Source organism: Eutrema salsugineum, unplaced genomic scaffold, assembly GCF_000478725.1.
Source record: "Eutrema salsugineum unplaced genomic scaffold, Eutsalg1_0 scaffold_1, whole genome shotgun sequence".
Taxonomy (NCBI): Eukaryota; Viridiplantae; Streptophyta; class Magnoliopsida; order Brassicales; family Brassicaceae; genus Eutrema; species Eutrema salsugineum.
Window position 1 is genome coordinate 1,641,402 of NW_006256909.1, and position 16,783 is coordinate 1,658,184.

A 16,783-nucleotide genomic window follows, 5' to 3' on the forward strand; every position below is an offset into this window, starting at 1 on the left:
TGATATATTATTGATAAATGGACAAAGTTTCTTAGGTCCCAAGCTTTAAGAATGTCAGAATTAGTTGGAATTTTCAGATAGATATATATTAACCCCTAGAAAATGCATTTTTTCTAGTTTTTTTTTCTCATGACATTGATTTAGATCAAAATATATCTATACAGATTATAAATTTGCGAACCCTACATTGAATTATGATATATACCATCATTTTATGAAAAGGATCGTTACATAACTGTTTGTGTATGTGTTAAGTTAGATTTAGTGTTCAACATCCAAGGATATGCGAATATCTTGCAAATGTAGTTTTTAAAAAAAAAAATTTGAAAGAAAAATGTATGTAAATAAATATCTAATAATGCATCAATCAGAAAAATCAGAAGTAATAATTTTGATATCTTTAGGTCCGTATTACTCCTAAAACATATATATATATAATTAAAGAAAAATGATAAGAAGAAAAATAAACGAAGAAGAATGTGAAAAGAAGCGGGAGGAGGGTGACGTAGGCAAATGGGGACATGGAGAATGCCACGCGCAATCGAGCGGTCCACACTCTCTACACCTTTTATATTTCACCGAATCATCAATCTCTTTCTCTCTCTCACTCTCTCTCCCTCTCTCTCTTTTCACATTCCCCGAAACTTATAACAAAAACTCTATCTCGATGATCATCATCTTCTACACCTCCATATCTCTCTGATCTTCTTCTTCCTTCTCGATCTTCTTCGTTTTCTTTTGCTTACAACCGAGTAACATTTGATACACATATATTACACAGATCGAAGAAAAGGTAAACCTGATTTAACTAGGGTTTTAAGATCAAAAGAGTCCATTTTGCAGCACATATGTGTGTGTTTTAAGCTGTTTTATTCACTAAAACATTAACTCTTTTCACGCTTTTAAATATTTTCTTTAGTTCTTTAGCTTGTTGTGTTGACCGATCTATGCGTGAGTGATGGATCTTGATTATAGAAAACTATTTTAAATTTTCATTATAAAATCTCAGAAACTTTCATTTCTCACATCTTAAGATAGTCCTGTTAATTAGTATACACCTAATACCCCGGTTTTATCTTCTTTTTATTTGGGAAACCCTTTTCATTATTAGTATTCGAGAATATGATTTGCATATATGTACGTATATGTAAATTATCTAGTAGTAGTATAATGCAGTGATACAGTTCTGTGTACTTGAAGCTTTCCCAAATGAAGATAAAACAGACACAGGCTTTGAAACCTTTCCAACAGTGTTTGCTCAGACTTGATGATTATTTTGTTTTTGTTTTGTTATATAAGTGGAAAAAGCTGTTTTTGTTTGTATTCCATAAGGTTGAATATATTATATATATAATAATAATTTAGCTAGCTTGGGGTTTTAGTTTTTAATATTATATCAATATATTATGATATATAAAACAATGTTCAGAAAGAAAGAACAAAAATACGTGTCTCGATATATGATCATTGCCACCATTAATTTACAAACCACGTTACAACAGGAAAACATCATTAGTACAAAACTCTACATGTCCGTTCGCTTTGAGCCTCATAGAAGCTCCCATGCATGCCCTCTCTTTCAATATTTCAACTTTAAAACCTAACTTTCATGTTCTTGTTTCATCTTCTGATCACTTTTTCAGATAAATAAAAAATATACTATGTACCATTATGAGTACATGTAACTTTTAATTATATATGGAAGATGGTATAATTAAGTGGAAACTAACCAATAAATGAGCGGTTAATTATACTTTTTACGAGAATAAATTATTTACTTTCTTTCATACTTCCATTCTTACCTTTTTCTAATTCTCAGTGATATATAACCCAACTCTTTGCGATATGAGTTGTACATATATATATATATATATATGACAATATAGTGATGATCTTTTTGGTGTTATGCAGAAATAATGGAATCAGTGGATCAGTCATGTAGTGTTCCTCCGGGATTCAGGTTCCATCCAACAGACGAAGAGCTCGTTGGTTACTATTTGAGGAAGAAAGTTGCATCGCATAAGATCGATCTTGATGTCATTAGAGATATTGATCTCTACAGAATCGAACCATGGGATCTACAAGGTTTAACAATATACTAATTATTTTAGGATTTGCTTTCTTAATATGGCGATGTGAATGCATAAGATCTGATGAACGTTTGATTTTATGTATGATAGAGAGATGCCGAATCGGATACGAGGAACGAAATGAATGGTATTTCTTCAGCCACAAAGATAAGAAATATCCAACAGGAACAAGGACAAACAGAGCGACCATGGCCGGGTTTTGGAAGGCCACGGGTCGAGACAAGGCTGTTTATGACAAGTCAAAGCTGATCGGTATGAGAAAAACACTTGTATTCTACAAAGGAAGAGCCCCTAATGGCCAAAAAACTGAATGGATCATGCATGAATACCGGTTAGAGTCAGATGAGAATGCACCTCCTCAGGTATTCTATTTTTTACTTGATGATATTTGATTATTTTCCAGATAGATAAGACAATTGTGTTTATACAACATTTTCAATTTAAAAAGTTTCCCATTTTTTTAATGAAAAATTACATGGAACTTGTTTGGATTTTCAAGGGGCCTAGAGACTTGTTTGGGGGTCTCGTCGCGTAAGCTCTTTTTTTTCAGACACATGTAGACCTTTTAGGTAAAAGTCAAGCATCTTTAGGACTTATGTAAAATGTTACACCTTTAATCACAAAACAAAAAGTAAAAAGTCTGTCCTAAAACTTCAGTTCCATAGAAAAGTTCATTCCTATTTATCTCTCTTTTTATTTATATTCAAGTGTTTAAAGTCTTAAAAGTTTTAGGTCGTCTAAGTAAAGACATGACATAAAAACGAAGTTAACGTATTCTTTCAAATCCCTTTTCCAAAATTTTGTGAATCCTAAATACTGTTATTAACAACAATAACCCAAATTTTAAATAGTATTGAAGGATATATGTGTTATATATCTTGTAATCTCTCAAGATCGATTTTTTTTAATATTAAAATATATAGCTTGCAAATGGGTATGTACCTATGCTTATTGGTAGCTTTCTTTCTTGTGGTCTCAGACTTTAAAGGCATGCTTTTATTGTGTCTCACTACATATATAAAGCGAAATTATTTTCTTCTTTTTGTTTGATATTGGCCTAAAAGTTAGGCTTATTTACATCAAATGTAATGAACCGTCGTTTTACTATGATTGTGTGTGTATTGTAGGAAGAAGGGTGGGTGGTTTGTAGAGCTTTCAAGAAAAAACCAACGACAGGGCACGCCAAGAACACGGAAACTTGGAGCTCAAGTTGCTTTTACGACGACTTACCGAGTGGTGTAGGCTCGGCTATGGAGCAATTCAGTTACGTATCTAAACAGAAGCAAAACATTTTTGCACAAGATTTAATGTTCAAGCAAGAACTAGAAGGAACAGATATCGGTTTAAACTTCATTCACTGCGATCAATTCATTCAACTTCCGCAGCTCGAAAGCCCTTCACTCCCTCTTACAAAGAGGCCAGTGAGCTCATCGTCGATAACATCATCGGAGAAGAATCATAATAAGTACAAAAGACCATTAATAGAAGAGGATGAGAGCTTAAATGCGCTAATAAGTAGCAAAAATAAAGATAAAAAGAAGAAAACATCAGTGGTAACGACAGATTGGAGAGCACTCGATAAATTTGTTGCTTCTCAGCTTATGAGCAAAGAAGATGGAGTTTCAGGTTTTGGAGGTCACCAAGAAGACGAGAATAAAAAAATTGGTCATTGCAATAACGAAGATATCTATAACAACGGAATAGAGATGGCTTCATCGACGTTATTGAGTGATAGAGAAGAAGAGAACAGATTCATCAGTGGATTATTGTGTACGAACTTGGACTATGACTTATAATATAGGGATTTGCATGTTTGATAAATGATAACACTATATGTTATGGTGCGCAACGTGTGCTATATAGGTAGAACATATTGATATTATAATATAAAAAAATATAAAAGATTTGTAAAAGATTTTTTTTGTTTCTTATATCGATATAATATAGTATACTTCTTCGTGAAATAATTGATGTATGGATGTGCATGAGTGAAGATAAATGCTATTTATTTTTGTGTTTGATGTAGCTAATTAGGGCTTAGGGTTTTTGTTTATATGTGTCTGATTTGGATATCAAAATCAAAAGAAAAACGGCGTGAATTGATAGGATAATATAATAGTAGTTTCCAAACGGGCAAACACCATCTTTTTATATATATATATATATATTTTTTTTTTCATCTGGGTTTCATGAAGATTAGTGTTTTAATTTTTAGTTTTATTCCATTCAGATATATAAATGCTTTATTAATCTTCTAGTTTCTGTTTCTCTTAGCGTGTTTGCTTCTACATCCTTTTCTCTTCACTACTATCAGAGTATATGTAGTTTGTTTTCTTATAGTGTCCCTTTTCTTAGCCTCTGATCTGATTTGCTCCGTTTCATACGTAATGTCTATTTGTTCAATATAAAGACCTCTTTCTTCGGTGACTATATATTTCTTAATATTTCTACAATATAATCAATTAAACCATAGGAGATTAGGAGTCGAAAATATAAACAAGAGTTGGCCCAAAGTGGGCCCATGAGTTGTCGAGCGTGCGGTGTACAAGATGGGAGTCCGTTGGGCATGCTTTGTCGTCGTTTCAAGAGCCCCTTGCCCATTTCTTCCTCACTCTTTTTTTTTCCCATGGAAATTTTCTTTTTATTCGTATTAAATTAATTATTCCTTATCCTAAATCATTGTTTTTTTTCCTTCCAGAAAATTGAAAGCATTATTTGTATATTATACGTGAAAACATTTTGGTCCAATAGTTGATTTGAACATAAAGAGTTTATATAAACCAAACGCCTTCAATTTACACCTTGCTAAAATGTTACATATGATTGTACCGAGTTAAAGCTTCCATGCACAAGCTAAGATCAAATTAAAAAAATATCAAATTAAAAATTCGTTCGTATGCCCTAGCTATATGTGTTACATTCCGCTTTACGTGACTTACGAGTTACGACGGGAGATAGACAGAGAGTTATATATGGTTGTTCGTTTTGTGCTTGATATTATAAAAAATAAGAAGATTGAAAACGATATTGATTAAGTAAACAACAATAGATACACATACAGTAAAACCTCTATAAATTAATAATGTTGGGACTGCAATATTTTATTAATTTATGGAGTTATTAATTTATCGATATAAAATTAGTTTGAAAAACTAATTTGGAATTTAATAAATGTATTAATTTATCGAAATATTAATTTATTGAGTATTAATTTATAGAGGTTATACGGTATATAGTTCATTTAGTAGATTAGTTGAAGAACTTGACGTTCATATTTTTAGACAAGGTAAATGGAATTAATCGTGTGGATATAATAGACATGCTAAAATCTTAGGATATTAAAATAATCTAAACAAAACTGAATGATATATTAATATATATACTATACACATAGCTATAGATTCTTGTTGAAAAGTGATTCAAAATCTTTGAAATGGAGATTTACTTGATTGTGTCTTTTGAAAGGGAGGGATGTGATTGAAGGAAAGACAAGGCTTGTGATTTGTCCATTTCATACTTAAGGTGGACCAACTAAACCACCAACTCTCATGTCTTCTATGCAATTATTTCTTAAGCATTTTTCCTTTTCTGTCTTTTTTTCCCCTACAAATATTTCAAAAATTGTGTCGACAATGCAGATAATTATTTGGGTATGTTTTGAGATTTTTCTTTGTTCCAAAATAGATAATGTTTTGGAAGTATTTAATACTATTACACTTTACAAGAATAATTTAATAGCATATTTTATTTAATTATTTTGAAATAATAAATTTTTATTTGTAAACAAACTAATAGTATTAAGTGATGGAGCTAAAGTTCATTCATAATGATTGTAGAGCATTTAATAAGTGTGTGAAAAACAAATTTTAGAAAATGAAAAATCAAAAAATAACTAAAAGTAACACATATTTATTGTTTTTTAATAAGAGTGAAATTTCTAAAACATCATCTATTTTGGAATAGAGGGAGTAATATTAAATACATGAACTGTATTCCCAAAACAAATATTAACCTCAACTCCAAACTACGAGATCAGATGAGTTGACTAAAACAAAACTACGAGAGATGTAGCCAAAGAGGCTTAATTATTTTTTTTTCCAAAACTTATTGCTTTTCACACCATAATTTTCTTATCTAACGAGTTTTAATAACTCTTATCTACAAAATTTAATAGTTTTCATAACTACTTCACGATAATATTTAACAAACAAGAAAAGTTATTCTTTGAGCTATTAATTCATTCTTACATCCAGATTTACGAAAATATCTTTGAATTAAACGTTTTATCTTACACTTTTAATTAATTATAAACTAAAAAGGATGAAAGCCACAATACTTTTCAAATCCATGTTAGTGCGGAATGGATTAGAATTATGGCATAACGAGTTAATGCTGTACGGTCAGTCGGTCACAAAGATGAGAGATCTATTTCCCGTTATCACCATTGAAGGCGCTCCACGTAAGTAAAAAGTAGTCGGTAACTAAAGAGTATGATTAGCAACAATTAGGCACTTTTGATCAAACTAATGATTAACTTCCTCCGCTTGTTCACTCCCAAATTATTTCACTGAACTCTTCGTTTCCCTATAATTTACTTTTTACTCAAATTACACCTTTAAATGTGTTACATACATTCACGTTTCTATAAATTTTTCAAAAGTAAGATTTGTGAAATCTACAATTTTACACTAATAAAATGAAGTTCATTAGTTTCGACAAAATGTCTAAATTTGATAGATCGTACTCGTACAACTTTTGTTTGGTTGTGGTTTTGATTTTGGCAAATATTACGAAAATCTTTTTTTTTTTTATATTACGAAAATCTTATATATCTGTATTATGTGATTTATGTTGTAGCAAGACCTACAATAATGGGTAAATACAGATAATGTTTATATGTGTGTCATATGGTTCATATATATACCTAAACATAAACATATAACTATATTAGGATATGGGTTAGACCCACTGACGACTTCTAGTCTACTCTCTCTTTTGGGCAAACTAAATAAGAAAAGTATCTCAGAATCTTGACCAATGGGTTATCCTTCAAAATCTAAAAAAAAAAACCTTCTCTTTTTTTTCTCTCACGATACTGTAATGTGAACTTGACCAGAAAAGGGAATCGCTGTTTTGCACACGTTGTCGTCTTTCTATCAATTTTCAGACCCAAAATTGAAAAAAAAAATTAAAACAATAAGGAGAAAGTTTGGGTGTGTGTATGTGGTGGCTAAGAGAGAAAAATAATGATGCCAATATAATGATGTAGTTTCTCTACCGTGGGAAAGATTTGATCGATATATAAGTATATATAAGTCATTTCAATGTACGAAATCTAAGTTTTACTCAAAAACTTGGTTATGTATTTGACATGTGAGTGAATAGAAAAAAAAATTTATGTGTTTTAGTTATTATTATGTGTACACGTCGTAACGTCGGTCGAATGGTAAATTGAATTTTATTAGAAGAAAAAAAAATTATTAGAAGGAAAATAATCAGTGGGTGGTGAATAATGTCAAGTCATTGCGTAACTTCTGATTCTGAGAGTAGCGGGCCAATGAAATCAAGATTTCTAATGAAGGTTTTTTGTTTGAAGAACCAATTAAACTTTCTATTTCTGGATAAACCATTATACGAATCTACGCTTATTTTGCCGATAGCATGAATATATCCAAAGAGAACTGAAAACTAGGGAATCAAGAGAAACGTAGCTCTTTTACCAAAGAAGTAGGAGTTTATGATTAAGAAATCAACTATTAATATTTTTTCTTTCAGTTATTCTTCGATTTGGGTGTAAATACTCAACTTAATAATAAACTAGATTTTAACCTCCCGTGTGGACGCACGAGAATATTTTTTTTTTTTCTAATATAAGTTGCATTTATCTTTTTTGTTTAGATATAACTTATTTTTGTTATTTATTTTTTAAATCAAAAAATTGTTATCATATTTTAATTTTAAACAGTAAAATTTGTATATTAGTAGAATAAGAGTATACGTTAATTAAGTATACATTGATCTAATGTTAATTATAAACTTTGTTATTACGTGAATTTAGATTTACACATAAACAATCTATATATATATGAATTTGCTAATCCATCCGTTTAGTTGTCTTAAATTATTTTTAATATTTTACATGTTTTGACAAACTAACCCGTATAAAACTATAATTATAATTGTATAACCCTATAAATATTTACTAATATGGAATATTTGGACCAATTGATTATGAAAAAATATAATAAGATATTTATTTACTATTTGTGCTATTAAATATATATATATATAAACGGACTAACCTGTTAGTTTAATTGTCTCAAATCATCTTAATATCTTACATGTTTTAATAAATTAACTCATGGACCTTAAATTTTAAATAGTTGACAAAAAAAAATAAATCTTTTATGTATTTAAGAAATTCTAAAGTATTAAAATTATTATCTAAATTTTCATAATAAAATGTAATTATAATTTTTTTTTGAAATTTTTGAATTTAAATTAAATTTAATGCAAATTTTTGTAACTAAATTTAATTAAATTTCTGATAATTTGAAATTTAAATTAAAGATGACATAGATTTTAGGAAATCTAAAAATATTTAAATTAATAACTAATTTTCAGAAATTAAATATAAAAATAAAATAAAATATTATAAAAAAACTTTGGGAGTGTTTGGATGCAAGCACTAAATGTCCTTATGTTTTAATAGAATAGATGCAATATTCGATTATCTTGTGTTTTTTTTTTTGGTGAATGATTATCTTGTAGTTTACCGATGTTGTACATTAAAAAAAAATCTGGATTAGAAACATTATAGTACTCCTTCCGTTTCATAATAAGTGTTATTCTGACACATTTCACACAGATTAAGAAATTAATAAAATATACAAATATACCCCTAATTAATATACTTTCATAACATTTAATTACAAAAACTATTATTTTTAAATGAGGGATAAAACAGAAAATAAGAGTAAAAAGTTACATTGAAAATGCAGAATGACACTCTTTTTAAAACAAAAAATGAAATATAAAACGACATTTATTATGAAATGGAGGGAGTACGATCTATCGTTCTGTTGATTCAGACTGTTGGTTTTAGCCTAAATGGTTGTGTTGAACTCAACAAAAAAAATAATATACTTATATATTGCATTTAATTACCAGAATTTAAATTTAGATCTCTCAAGTAAGACTTCGACTATGTAGAATGTTTTCGGTAAAAAAATTTGATTGCATTTAATTTAAACTCTTTGTTTTTTGGTCAAACAATTGCATTTAATTAAAACTAAAAAACTGTTGCAATTTTCATAAATTTATAAAAGGGCCCATACATGGCTAGTTATATGAAGAGTCCAACAACTTGAACCAAGGAAGTGTACAAGATTAAAGGCCTAAATAGCCCATTGTCTATGAAAACAGAAACAATGGAGGAACCGAAGCAGAGTAGAGGAAATTCACCAAGTTCGATTATGAACTCACAAGTACATTCTCTTGAGAAACTGTTGATCTCGTCTTGAATGTAAGGGAATGAGACAACAGCGCATAAAGCTATCGTTGAAATCCTGTTGTCACGACAACGGGTGATTTGCGTTCATTACTGCCCGGTCCTTGAAAAATGAGCTAAACCGTAGGAACTGAATAGTGCAGCAAATGTTATAATCCGGATAAAAAATGCGAAGTAAAGGTCGAACCCTAATTAGTCTTTCAGATCCAGATTGCAATTTACGTATGAATGGAAAGTTTAAATTATCAAATTTAGATCCTTATGGCAGACCAAATTCAACCAAAGAAATAAGAAGCAGACCATCGAAACCGAAGATATGAAATTTAAAAGGCATAATAATGTTGAGGTTCAACACTGAAGACATAGATTCTATCTGATAGAGAGAGGTCTCAAAGAACTTTATAATAAATCTTAACGTTTCAAAACAAGGTCTCAACAATAATCCCAAAAAAGTGAACAATTTCATCTTGAAGACTCTTCTTCTCATCCTTAGTCTTGCTTGGCAGCAAGAGCAGCAGCTTGACCTCTGAGACGACCAGTCCTCCTTGCAGCAATAAGACCAACCTTTTGTCCAGGTGGTGCATCACGACGAACCGTACTGGCGTGACCAATATGTTGATGGTTACCTCCTCCGTGAGGATGCTCCACTGGGTTCATAGCCACACCACGCACCTTAGGCCAGCAGTTTCTCTTCACACGGTACTTGTGGTATGCGTTTCCTGCCTTGAGCATTGGCTTCTCTGTTCTTCCACCTCCTGCAACTTGACCAATCATGGCCCTGCATCCACTTGGGACAATCTTCTTTGAACCAGATGGCAACTTAATCCTGTCAAAATCATTTCCCAATTTGTATTTTTCAGAACAAAGCTTTTTCAAGTGTAAAATGAAAATTCACTAAAGCTTTTCTTCTACAAAAATGGAAGAACTCAATCAAATGATGAGCAATATTTTCTATAAACATGTCTAATCCCATTCCAACGCAATCAGCCAAAATGATTCAAGTTTATACCAAAAACAATAAGGTGAAACAATTCTATGAATCAAATCACCAGTCATTTTCAAGCAGATGATCATTTCTAATCTAATCTAACGCATTCATCAAAATTGATCAATGAGGAAAACATCGCCACAAGAGAAACAAACCTGCTTGTATCGTTATCAGGGTTGTGAGCGATAACAATGGCGTAATCACCAGAAGCCCTAGCGAAAACACCACGATCACCAACATGATGCTCGACATTGCAGACAACAGCTCCTTCGGGGATAGATCTGAGCGGGAGAACATTTCCGACGACGAGAGTGGCTTTCTTACCGCAGTAAAGGAACTGACCGGTGTACATTCCTTCGGCGGCGACGAAGAGCTCCTTCTGCTTCTTGTATCGGAAAGGATGACGGAAGGCGACGCGAGCCAACGGAGCTCCACGTCCTGGATCGTGGATGATCTCCGTCACGACTCCCTTGAGATATCCATTTCTCTCACCGAAATCGAGGCTCCTGAATTTGGCCGGACCTTTACGGTGGTGAGTGTGGGACTTGAAGACGGAACCCGCTCCCTTACGTTGAGCTCTGATGACACGACCCATGGAGGATGATTTTCCTTCGTCTTCTTCAGATTACGGCTAGGGTTAAAGCATTTGCAAAACAGAGAAAATCAGGTTTATATTCTTCTGAATACACTATAGCCTTCCAAAACCCTAGTGGGCTAAGATGGATCATGGACCTACTACCTTAAATGGGTCTAATAAAAGTCCAGTTAAAGCCCAAACTAAAAAACCCGGGAAAATCGAAGATTTTGAATCATTGGATCAGTCAAATCCATCAGAAATCCACTAGTTTTTTCCATGCACCCGCCCGTAGCCTACAACTGTCTCCTCGTATTCCGTTTTATTTCTTTTTGAAAAAGAACAATAAATGGCGATTATTGGTTTACATATCGAATGGGGAAACAAATAAAAAAATTTAAAAAAAAACAAAACTTTTGAAAAAAATAGAGAAAGTTTGTCTGTTTGTGGAGCGTCAAAGTTGAAAAAAAGCGACAGCCTCAGGCGCATAAATCATCCACCCGCTCCTTCTTCTCTGGCACAAACACGCTCCTCCCACTTTCTTCTCCTTCTTCTCTCTTTCTCTCTGTAGCTCCAGGAATGTTCTTCGATCTTCGCGCGCTCTGAAGTTTCTGTGGATTCATTTGTCTCTGAGGTATGCTTCTTTCTGATTCTTAGCTAAAGCTTGGAAAAAGTAAATTGTAGTGATTGAAATTGTTCAAGAGAAGTGATTGATTTTTGGTATTTTTTACTTGCTTTTGTGTTCTAAGTGGAAGATATAGTGTAGCTGATGATGATCGGTTTTATATGAAGAACTCGCGTACAGTGGGTAAATTTTTAAAATGATTTCGAATTTTTGTAAGCGTATCTCTCCTTTTTTTTCTATCTTATTTGAAAGTGAAATTTTAAAAGGAAATAAAAACTGGTGGGTGAATGTGGTCTATATTCGGAAAGAAATAGTTATTGTCATTCATTGTAGAAGAAAAAAAAAAACAAGAAAACAAAACGGTCACTATTGAGTTATACTAGCCTATAGCCTATAGGAGGCATAAATATTGCGGGATTTGTTGGATTATTTGAAAGCAACATTTTACGGAATCGTTGAAGATTTTGTTTTCCTTTTTTGGATGTTAGTTCAAATTTCAAAACTTTTCCCATGTCGGAACAAACAATCACAGTCTCTTTTGTTTTTTTAATAAGGAAGCCTAAATTTCTTGCTTTCTTATAAACGGATGTGTAGAGTGATCTTGCAAAGGAGCACCAAAAAAAAAAAAAAATGGACGGTCGAAGTTGGCCATGGAAGAGAAAGTCTTCGGACAAAGTCACGACCGAGAAACCAGTGGTTGGAAACGAGTCAACTAATGTTTGTTCTTTGTCCTACTTAGCATCTCTTGAAAATCAGGTAGCTTTGATTTACACAAAAGCTCTGCTTTTTAATATTGAGACTAAGTCTTTATTGAAGTCTTTCGTGTTTGATTGTGTGTCAGGAGAAGTGTAAAAACACAAACTATGTTCAGATACCTATGGATTCATACACGCATATGAGTAGAATGGAGGATCAGGTCAAATTGTTTGAGGGTGAAGTTAAGGATCTTAAAGAAAAACTCACTCTTGCACACTCAGAGATTAAGACTAAAGAATGTTTGATTCTTCAACATGCCAAAGTCGCCGAAGAAGCTGTTTCAGGTAAGGCTACAGACTATTCTGCTTCTTTAATTACCAGTAAGGCATGGGTGCACGAAAACCTAGATAAGTCTTCAAATGTTATCTAAGTGTTATGTAATGAGATTCAGGCTGTTTTTGAAATGTTCTGATTAGTAATTTTTCTTTAGGATGGGAGAAAGCGGATGCAGAAACTTTGGCACTCAAACGTCAACTTGAATCTGTTACACTCTTAAAGCTCACTGCAGAGGACCGAGCATCGCATTTGGATGATGCGCTGAAAGAGTGCACGAGGCAGATAAGGATTGTGAAAGACGAGAGTGACCAGAAGCTGCAAGATGTGGTTCTTGCTAAAACCACTCACTGGGACAAGATCAAGGCCGAGCTTGAAGGAAAGATTGATGAATTGAGCCAAGGACTTCACAGGGCAGCTTCAGACAACGCAGCACTCACTAGATCGTTGCAAGATAGATCAGAGATTATAGTAAGGATCAGAGAGGAATGGTCTAAAACTGAAGCTGATGTTGAAAAGCTGAAGACTAATATTCAGTTGGCTGAGAAGGAGATTAGTTCGCTGAAGTATGATGTTCATGTAGCTTCAAAAGAGCTGGAAATCCGTAACGAAGAGAAAAACATGAGTTTGAAGTCAGCGGAAATCGCAAACAAACAGCATCTGGAAGGAGTGAAAAAGATTGCAAAACTTGAAGCAGAGTGTCAAAGGTTAAGAGGGCTTCTGCGGAAGAAGCTTCCTGGTCCTGCTGCTATGGCTCAAATGAAGCTAGAAGTTGAAAGCTTAGGGCATGAGTTCACAGACCCTCGAGAACTGAGAAGCATAGCTCAAAATTCCTGTCACAGTGCAAAAGATACTTCTGCAGATCATAGGTGGGAAGAGTGCAAAAGAGAGAATGCACATCTCACAAGACGAACACTGGAAATGGAGGAGGAGATTCAGAAACTTAAAGAACTTCTCGCTGCCCGTAACAGTGAATTGCAGGTTTCGAGAAATGTATGCGCTAAGACTATTGGAAAGCTTAAGACTCTTGAAGGGCAGTTGCATATGTTTAACAGTGACAAGAATGCTCCAAAATCAAATAGCAGAAACCTTTCTGAAAGTCCATTCAGTGGTCATGATCATAACTATCCGCCTAGTGTCACCTCGGTATCTGAAGATGGATTTGATGAAGAAGGAAGTTCCTCTGAGTGTGGCCTAGCAACCTCAACAGATTCTCATAAAGTAAGAAAAGAAAATGCCGATGGTTCCTCAAAGTCTAGGATTTCTAACAGACTGGAGTTAATGGATGACTTCTTGGAGATTGAAAAATTAGCAGCCAGTGATCCAGATGGAGCAAACTCAGCTTCTAAATCTTCCGTTTGCAGTAGTAAATCTGTAGGCAAACAATTCGCTAGTAAGTCCAGTGAGCAAGATGATACAGCACTTGGTCAGCTGTTAATGGTTTTGCGTTCAAGAATCAGTAGGGAATTTGAATCTCAAGAGGGCATTAGCATTGAGAAAATCGTCGAAGCTACAAAACTTTCTATCCAAGAGATGCAAGGATCATCACCCAAACAACTCTCAAGTCTTCTGTTTGAAGTTTCTGATGAAACTCTGGAGAAACATGTTTTGTCATCTCAGGATATCGGAAACAGCAAAAAAATGCATAAGAACACCACGGAACAAGATTTGGAAGCAGCTGTTTCCAATATTTACAACTTCATAAGATCAACTACAAAGGAAGCAACACAAACTCAGGAGATGCATGGTAGTGGACTCAGTGAAAGCTTGGAGGATTTCTATTCATTGGTTAGTAAATATCGAACCGGTGAATCAAGCCTTTCTGACCTTATTCTAGAACTCTCCCACATTTCGGTTCTAGCTAGTAATCTGAACAATGGTGCTTTGGGTCTCAAGTACCATATTAAAGGGACCTCTGCAGCAGAGGTTACATTGCTAGAAAAAGAGGTTGAAGAGTCAGGTTCTGATCCTCTGGGAGACACATTTGCTAAGACAGAGGATCACCGTGTAGATAACTTGAGCAATGGTCATGAGTTGGAAGATTCATCATGCAAGAGCTTGTTGAAAGAGGTGGAAGAGCTAAAGTTGGAGAGAGAGAACATTGCATCAGAACTATCAAGATGCTTGCAGAATCTTGAAAGTACAAAAGCGGGGTTGGAAGAAAAGGAGAAGCTCATATCAGAGCTAAAAACGCAGCTTACTTCATCAGGGAATCTCCAAAGCTTGGCAGAAACTCAGCTCAAATGTGTGACTGAGTCATACAAATCGCTTGAACTCCGTACCAAAGATCTAGAAGCTCAAGTGAAAAGCTTGGAAGGAGATACAGAGAGACTTGAAATGGCTCTTTCCACAGAAAAGCAAGGCCATGAGGAGACTCTGGCTAAATGCAGAGACCTTCAAGAAAAAATGCAACGGTATACTACTGAAATCGATAAAAAAAATAGTTAAGTATTCCGTGATGCATAGTTTATTTTGCTAATTATTTACTTATACTGAAGGAACGAGACTTGCATAAAGTGTTCGTCACTCATTTCTCAATCCGGACTCCAACATAATCAGGTACATCTCTTATTAGTTTCTTCTTGATTCGCATCCGTTTTGTTTCATCTACTTTCTAACGCAACTAGCAATAATCCTCTTAACTAAAATCTACAATTTTGCTTGTTGCCAGGAGAAAGACATAGCATCTGCAACAGAAAAGCTTGCAGCTTGTCAAGTAACAATTCATTTACTCAGCCAACAGTTACAATCCTTGCAGCCTCAGAGCAACCAGAATCCCAAATCTCAATCCCTTGAAAAGAAGCTTCAACACCACAAAACATCAGAAGCAGCGCCAAACTCTGCAATAGATGATCGTCTCCATGATCATATCATTCAACCATCTCATTCTTTTAGACACACGGTGAACCCAACGGTCCACGCGATCATCAAGTCTAGCTCGGTTTCTTCATCTTCTAAAGAAGATAATGAGAAGCATACTCGTGGATTAGGCCGTTTCTTCTCCTCTAAACCGAAGAACAATGGACGTTAAAAAGCTAGGAGATAACAACCTCATTATCTTCTTGTTCGTTTGATTTTCATCTTCCTTCTTGATATGTGTATAAGTTTATATACGTTTTTTAGTATGTGAGAAGATAAGAGAACAGTGTTACTGTGTTAGTGAAGATCAATCTTTGTCTTGTTACAACAACAAGATCTCTTACAACACCAACTGAATTAACCGAAAATTGAACTAACCGGACCGTAACCGAGACTAAATTAGAGTTTTGCTACAAAACCGAACAGAAAACAAGTGATTTCTTTTTGTTTATATTCAATTCCTACATTTCTGCGAACCGGAACCGAGAGTCATTTTTGTCCATTTTTCATAAAATCTTAATGGGTAAACTCAAAGGGGAAAAAAACAGTTTCTGAGAAAGTTGTACATCAAATCAGTATATTTCATTTTTTTTTTGTAGCCGCAATATACTTTATACTTGTCAAATACTAGTAAATGTAGGCAGGTGGGAAATCATTACTAAATATTAAATGGTCTAGAATTCTAATTCTAACAGTTTTCGTTGGATCCATTTTTAAATTCGATTTCTCTCTTGACAGGGTTTTAATTGGGATGTGAATATCCATGAAAACGACTCTACGAGACAAATAAGGCAAGTATTTTCCAAAGAAGCATTGGTTTAAATTGCATATGAACAATAATTAAATATATATATGGGAACGTGAGGTCCATGCAACATTAAAACAATAATAATGCATGTAAGTGTCTAAACGGATTAAAAAAAAGAGAGAGAGGAACAAATAGTTTGAAAAAGGACAGAAAACAGATCAAACAGATAATGCTCATCAATGTCAAGCAGACAAGGTCTAAACTCAAAAGCAACTTGAGCGTATGGCCAAGCCAGTGTTTGTACAGACAAAATGATTTTCCTTCTTCTAAATGGTATTCAAAGTCTTTTTACTGAATATT

General features: G+C 33.6%; 3 protein-coding genes across 3 annotated transcripts; 2 read left to right on the plus strand and 1 right to left on the minus strand.

Moving 5' to 3' along the window:
• Positions 1-625: 625 nt before the first annotated feature.
• LOC18030753 (NAC domain-containing protein 76) lies at positions 626-3,945 on the plus strand. The gene is made up of 4 exons (XM_006411958.2): positions 626-793; positions 1,912-2,085; positions 2,181-2,452; positions 3,218-3,945. Exons 2-4 carry the CDS (start codon positions 1,917-1,919, stop codon positions 3,884-3,886), a joined length of 1,110 nt encoding a protein of 369 aa, XP_006412021.1. The 5' UTR covers positions 626-793; positions 1,912-1,916; the 3' UTR covers positions 3,887-3,945.
• A 5,951-nt stretch (positions 3,946-9,896) lies between these two features.
• LOC18030754 (60S ribosomal protein L8-3) lies at positions 9,897-11,247 on the minus strand. The gene is made up of 2 exons (XM_006411959.2): positions 10,744-11,247; positions 9,897-10,426 (listed from the first exon to the last, which is right to left on the minus strand). The coding sequence occupies exons 1-2, from the start codon at positions 11,181-11,183 to the stop codon at positions 10,090-10,092; spliced, it is 777 nt and encodes a 258-aa protein (XP_006412022.1). The 5' UTR covers positions 11,184-11,247; the 3' UTR covers positions 9,897-10,089.
• A 424-nt stretch (positions 11,248-11,671) lies between these two features.
• Positions 11,672-15,975, plus strand: LOC18030755 (filament-like plant protein 5). Its single transcript, XM_006411960.2, has 6 exons — positions 11,672-11,796; positions 12,382-12,543; positions 12,629-12,827; positions 12,974-15,230; positions 15,315-15,375; positions 15,488-15,975. Exons 2-6 carry the CDS (start codon positions 12,418-12,420, stop codon positions 15,845-15,847), a joined length of 3,003 nt encoding a protein of 1,000 aa, XP_006412023.1. The 5' UTR covers positions 11,672-11,796; positions 12,382-12,417; the 3' UTR covers positions 15,848-15,975.
• The last annotated feature ends 808 nt before the right edge of the window (positions 15,976-16,783 follow it).

Bases quoted from the DNA above. Each gene is read 5' to 3' on its own strand.
- LOC18030753 (XM_006411958.2), top strand. From the start codon at position 1,917: ATGGAATCAGTGGATCAGTCATGTAGTGTTCCTCCGGGATTCAGGTTC. The intron at 2,086-2,180 runs GTTTAACAATAT...TATGTATGATAG, and splicing joins CGAACCATGGGATCTACAAG to AGAGATGCCGAATCGGATAC. The intron at 2,453-3,217 runs GTATTCTATTTT...TGTGTATTGTAG, and splicing joins ATGAGAATGCACCTCCTCAG to GAAGAAGGGTGGGTGGTTTG.
- LOC18030754 (XM_006411959.2), bottom strand. From the start codon at position 11,183: ATGGGTCGTGTCATCAGAGCTCAACGTAAGGGAGCGGGTTCCGTCTTC. The intron at 10,427-10,743 runs GTTTGTTTCTCT...TGATTTTGACAG, and splicing joins CCTGATAACGATACAAGCAG to GATTAAGTTGCCATCTGGTT.
- LOC18030755 (XM_006411960.2), top strand. From the start codon at position 12,418: ATGGACGGTCGAAGTTGGCCATGGAAGAGAAAGTCTTCGGACAAAGTC. The intron at 12,544-12,628 runs GTAGCTTTGATT...ATTGTGTGTCAG, and splicing joins TAGCATCTCTTGAAAATCAG to GAGAAGTGTAAAAACACAAA. The intron at 15,376-15,487 runs GTACATCTCTTA...GCTTGTTGCCAG, and splicing joins CCGGACTCCAACATAATCAG to GAGAAAGACATAGCATCTGC.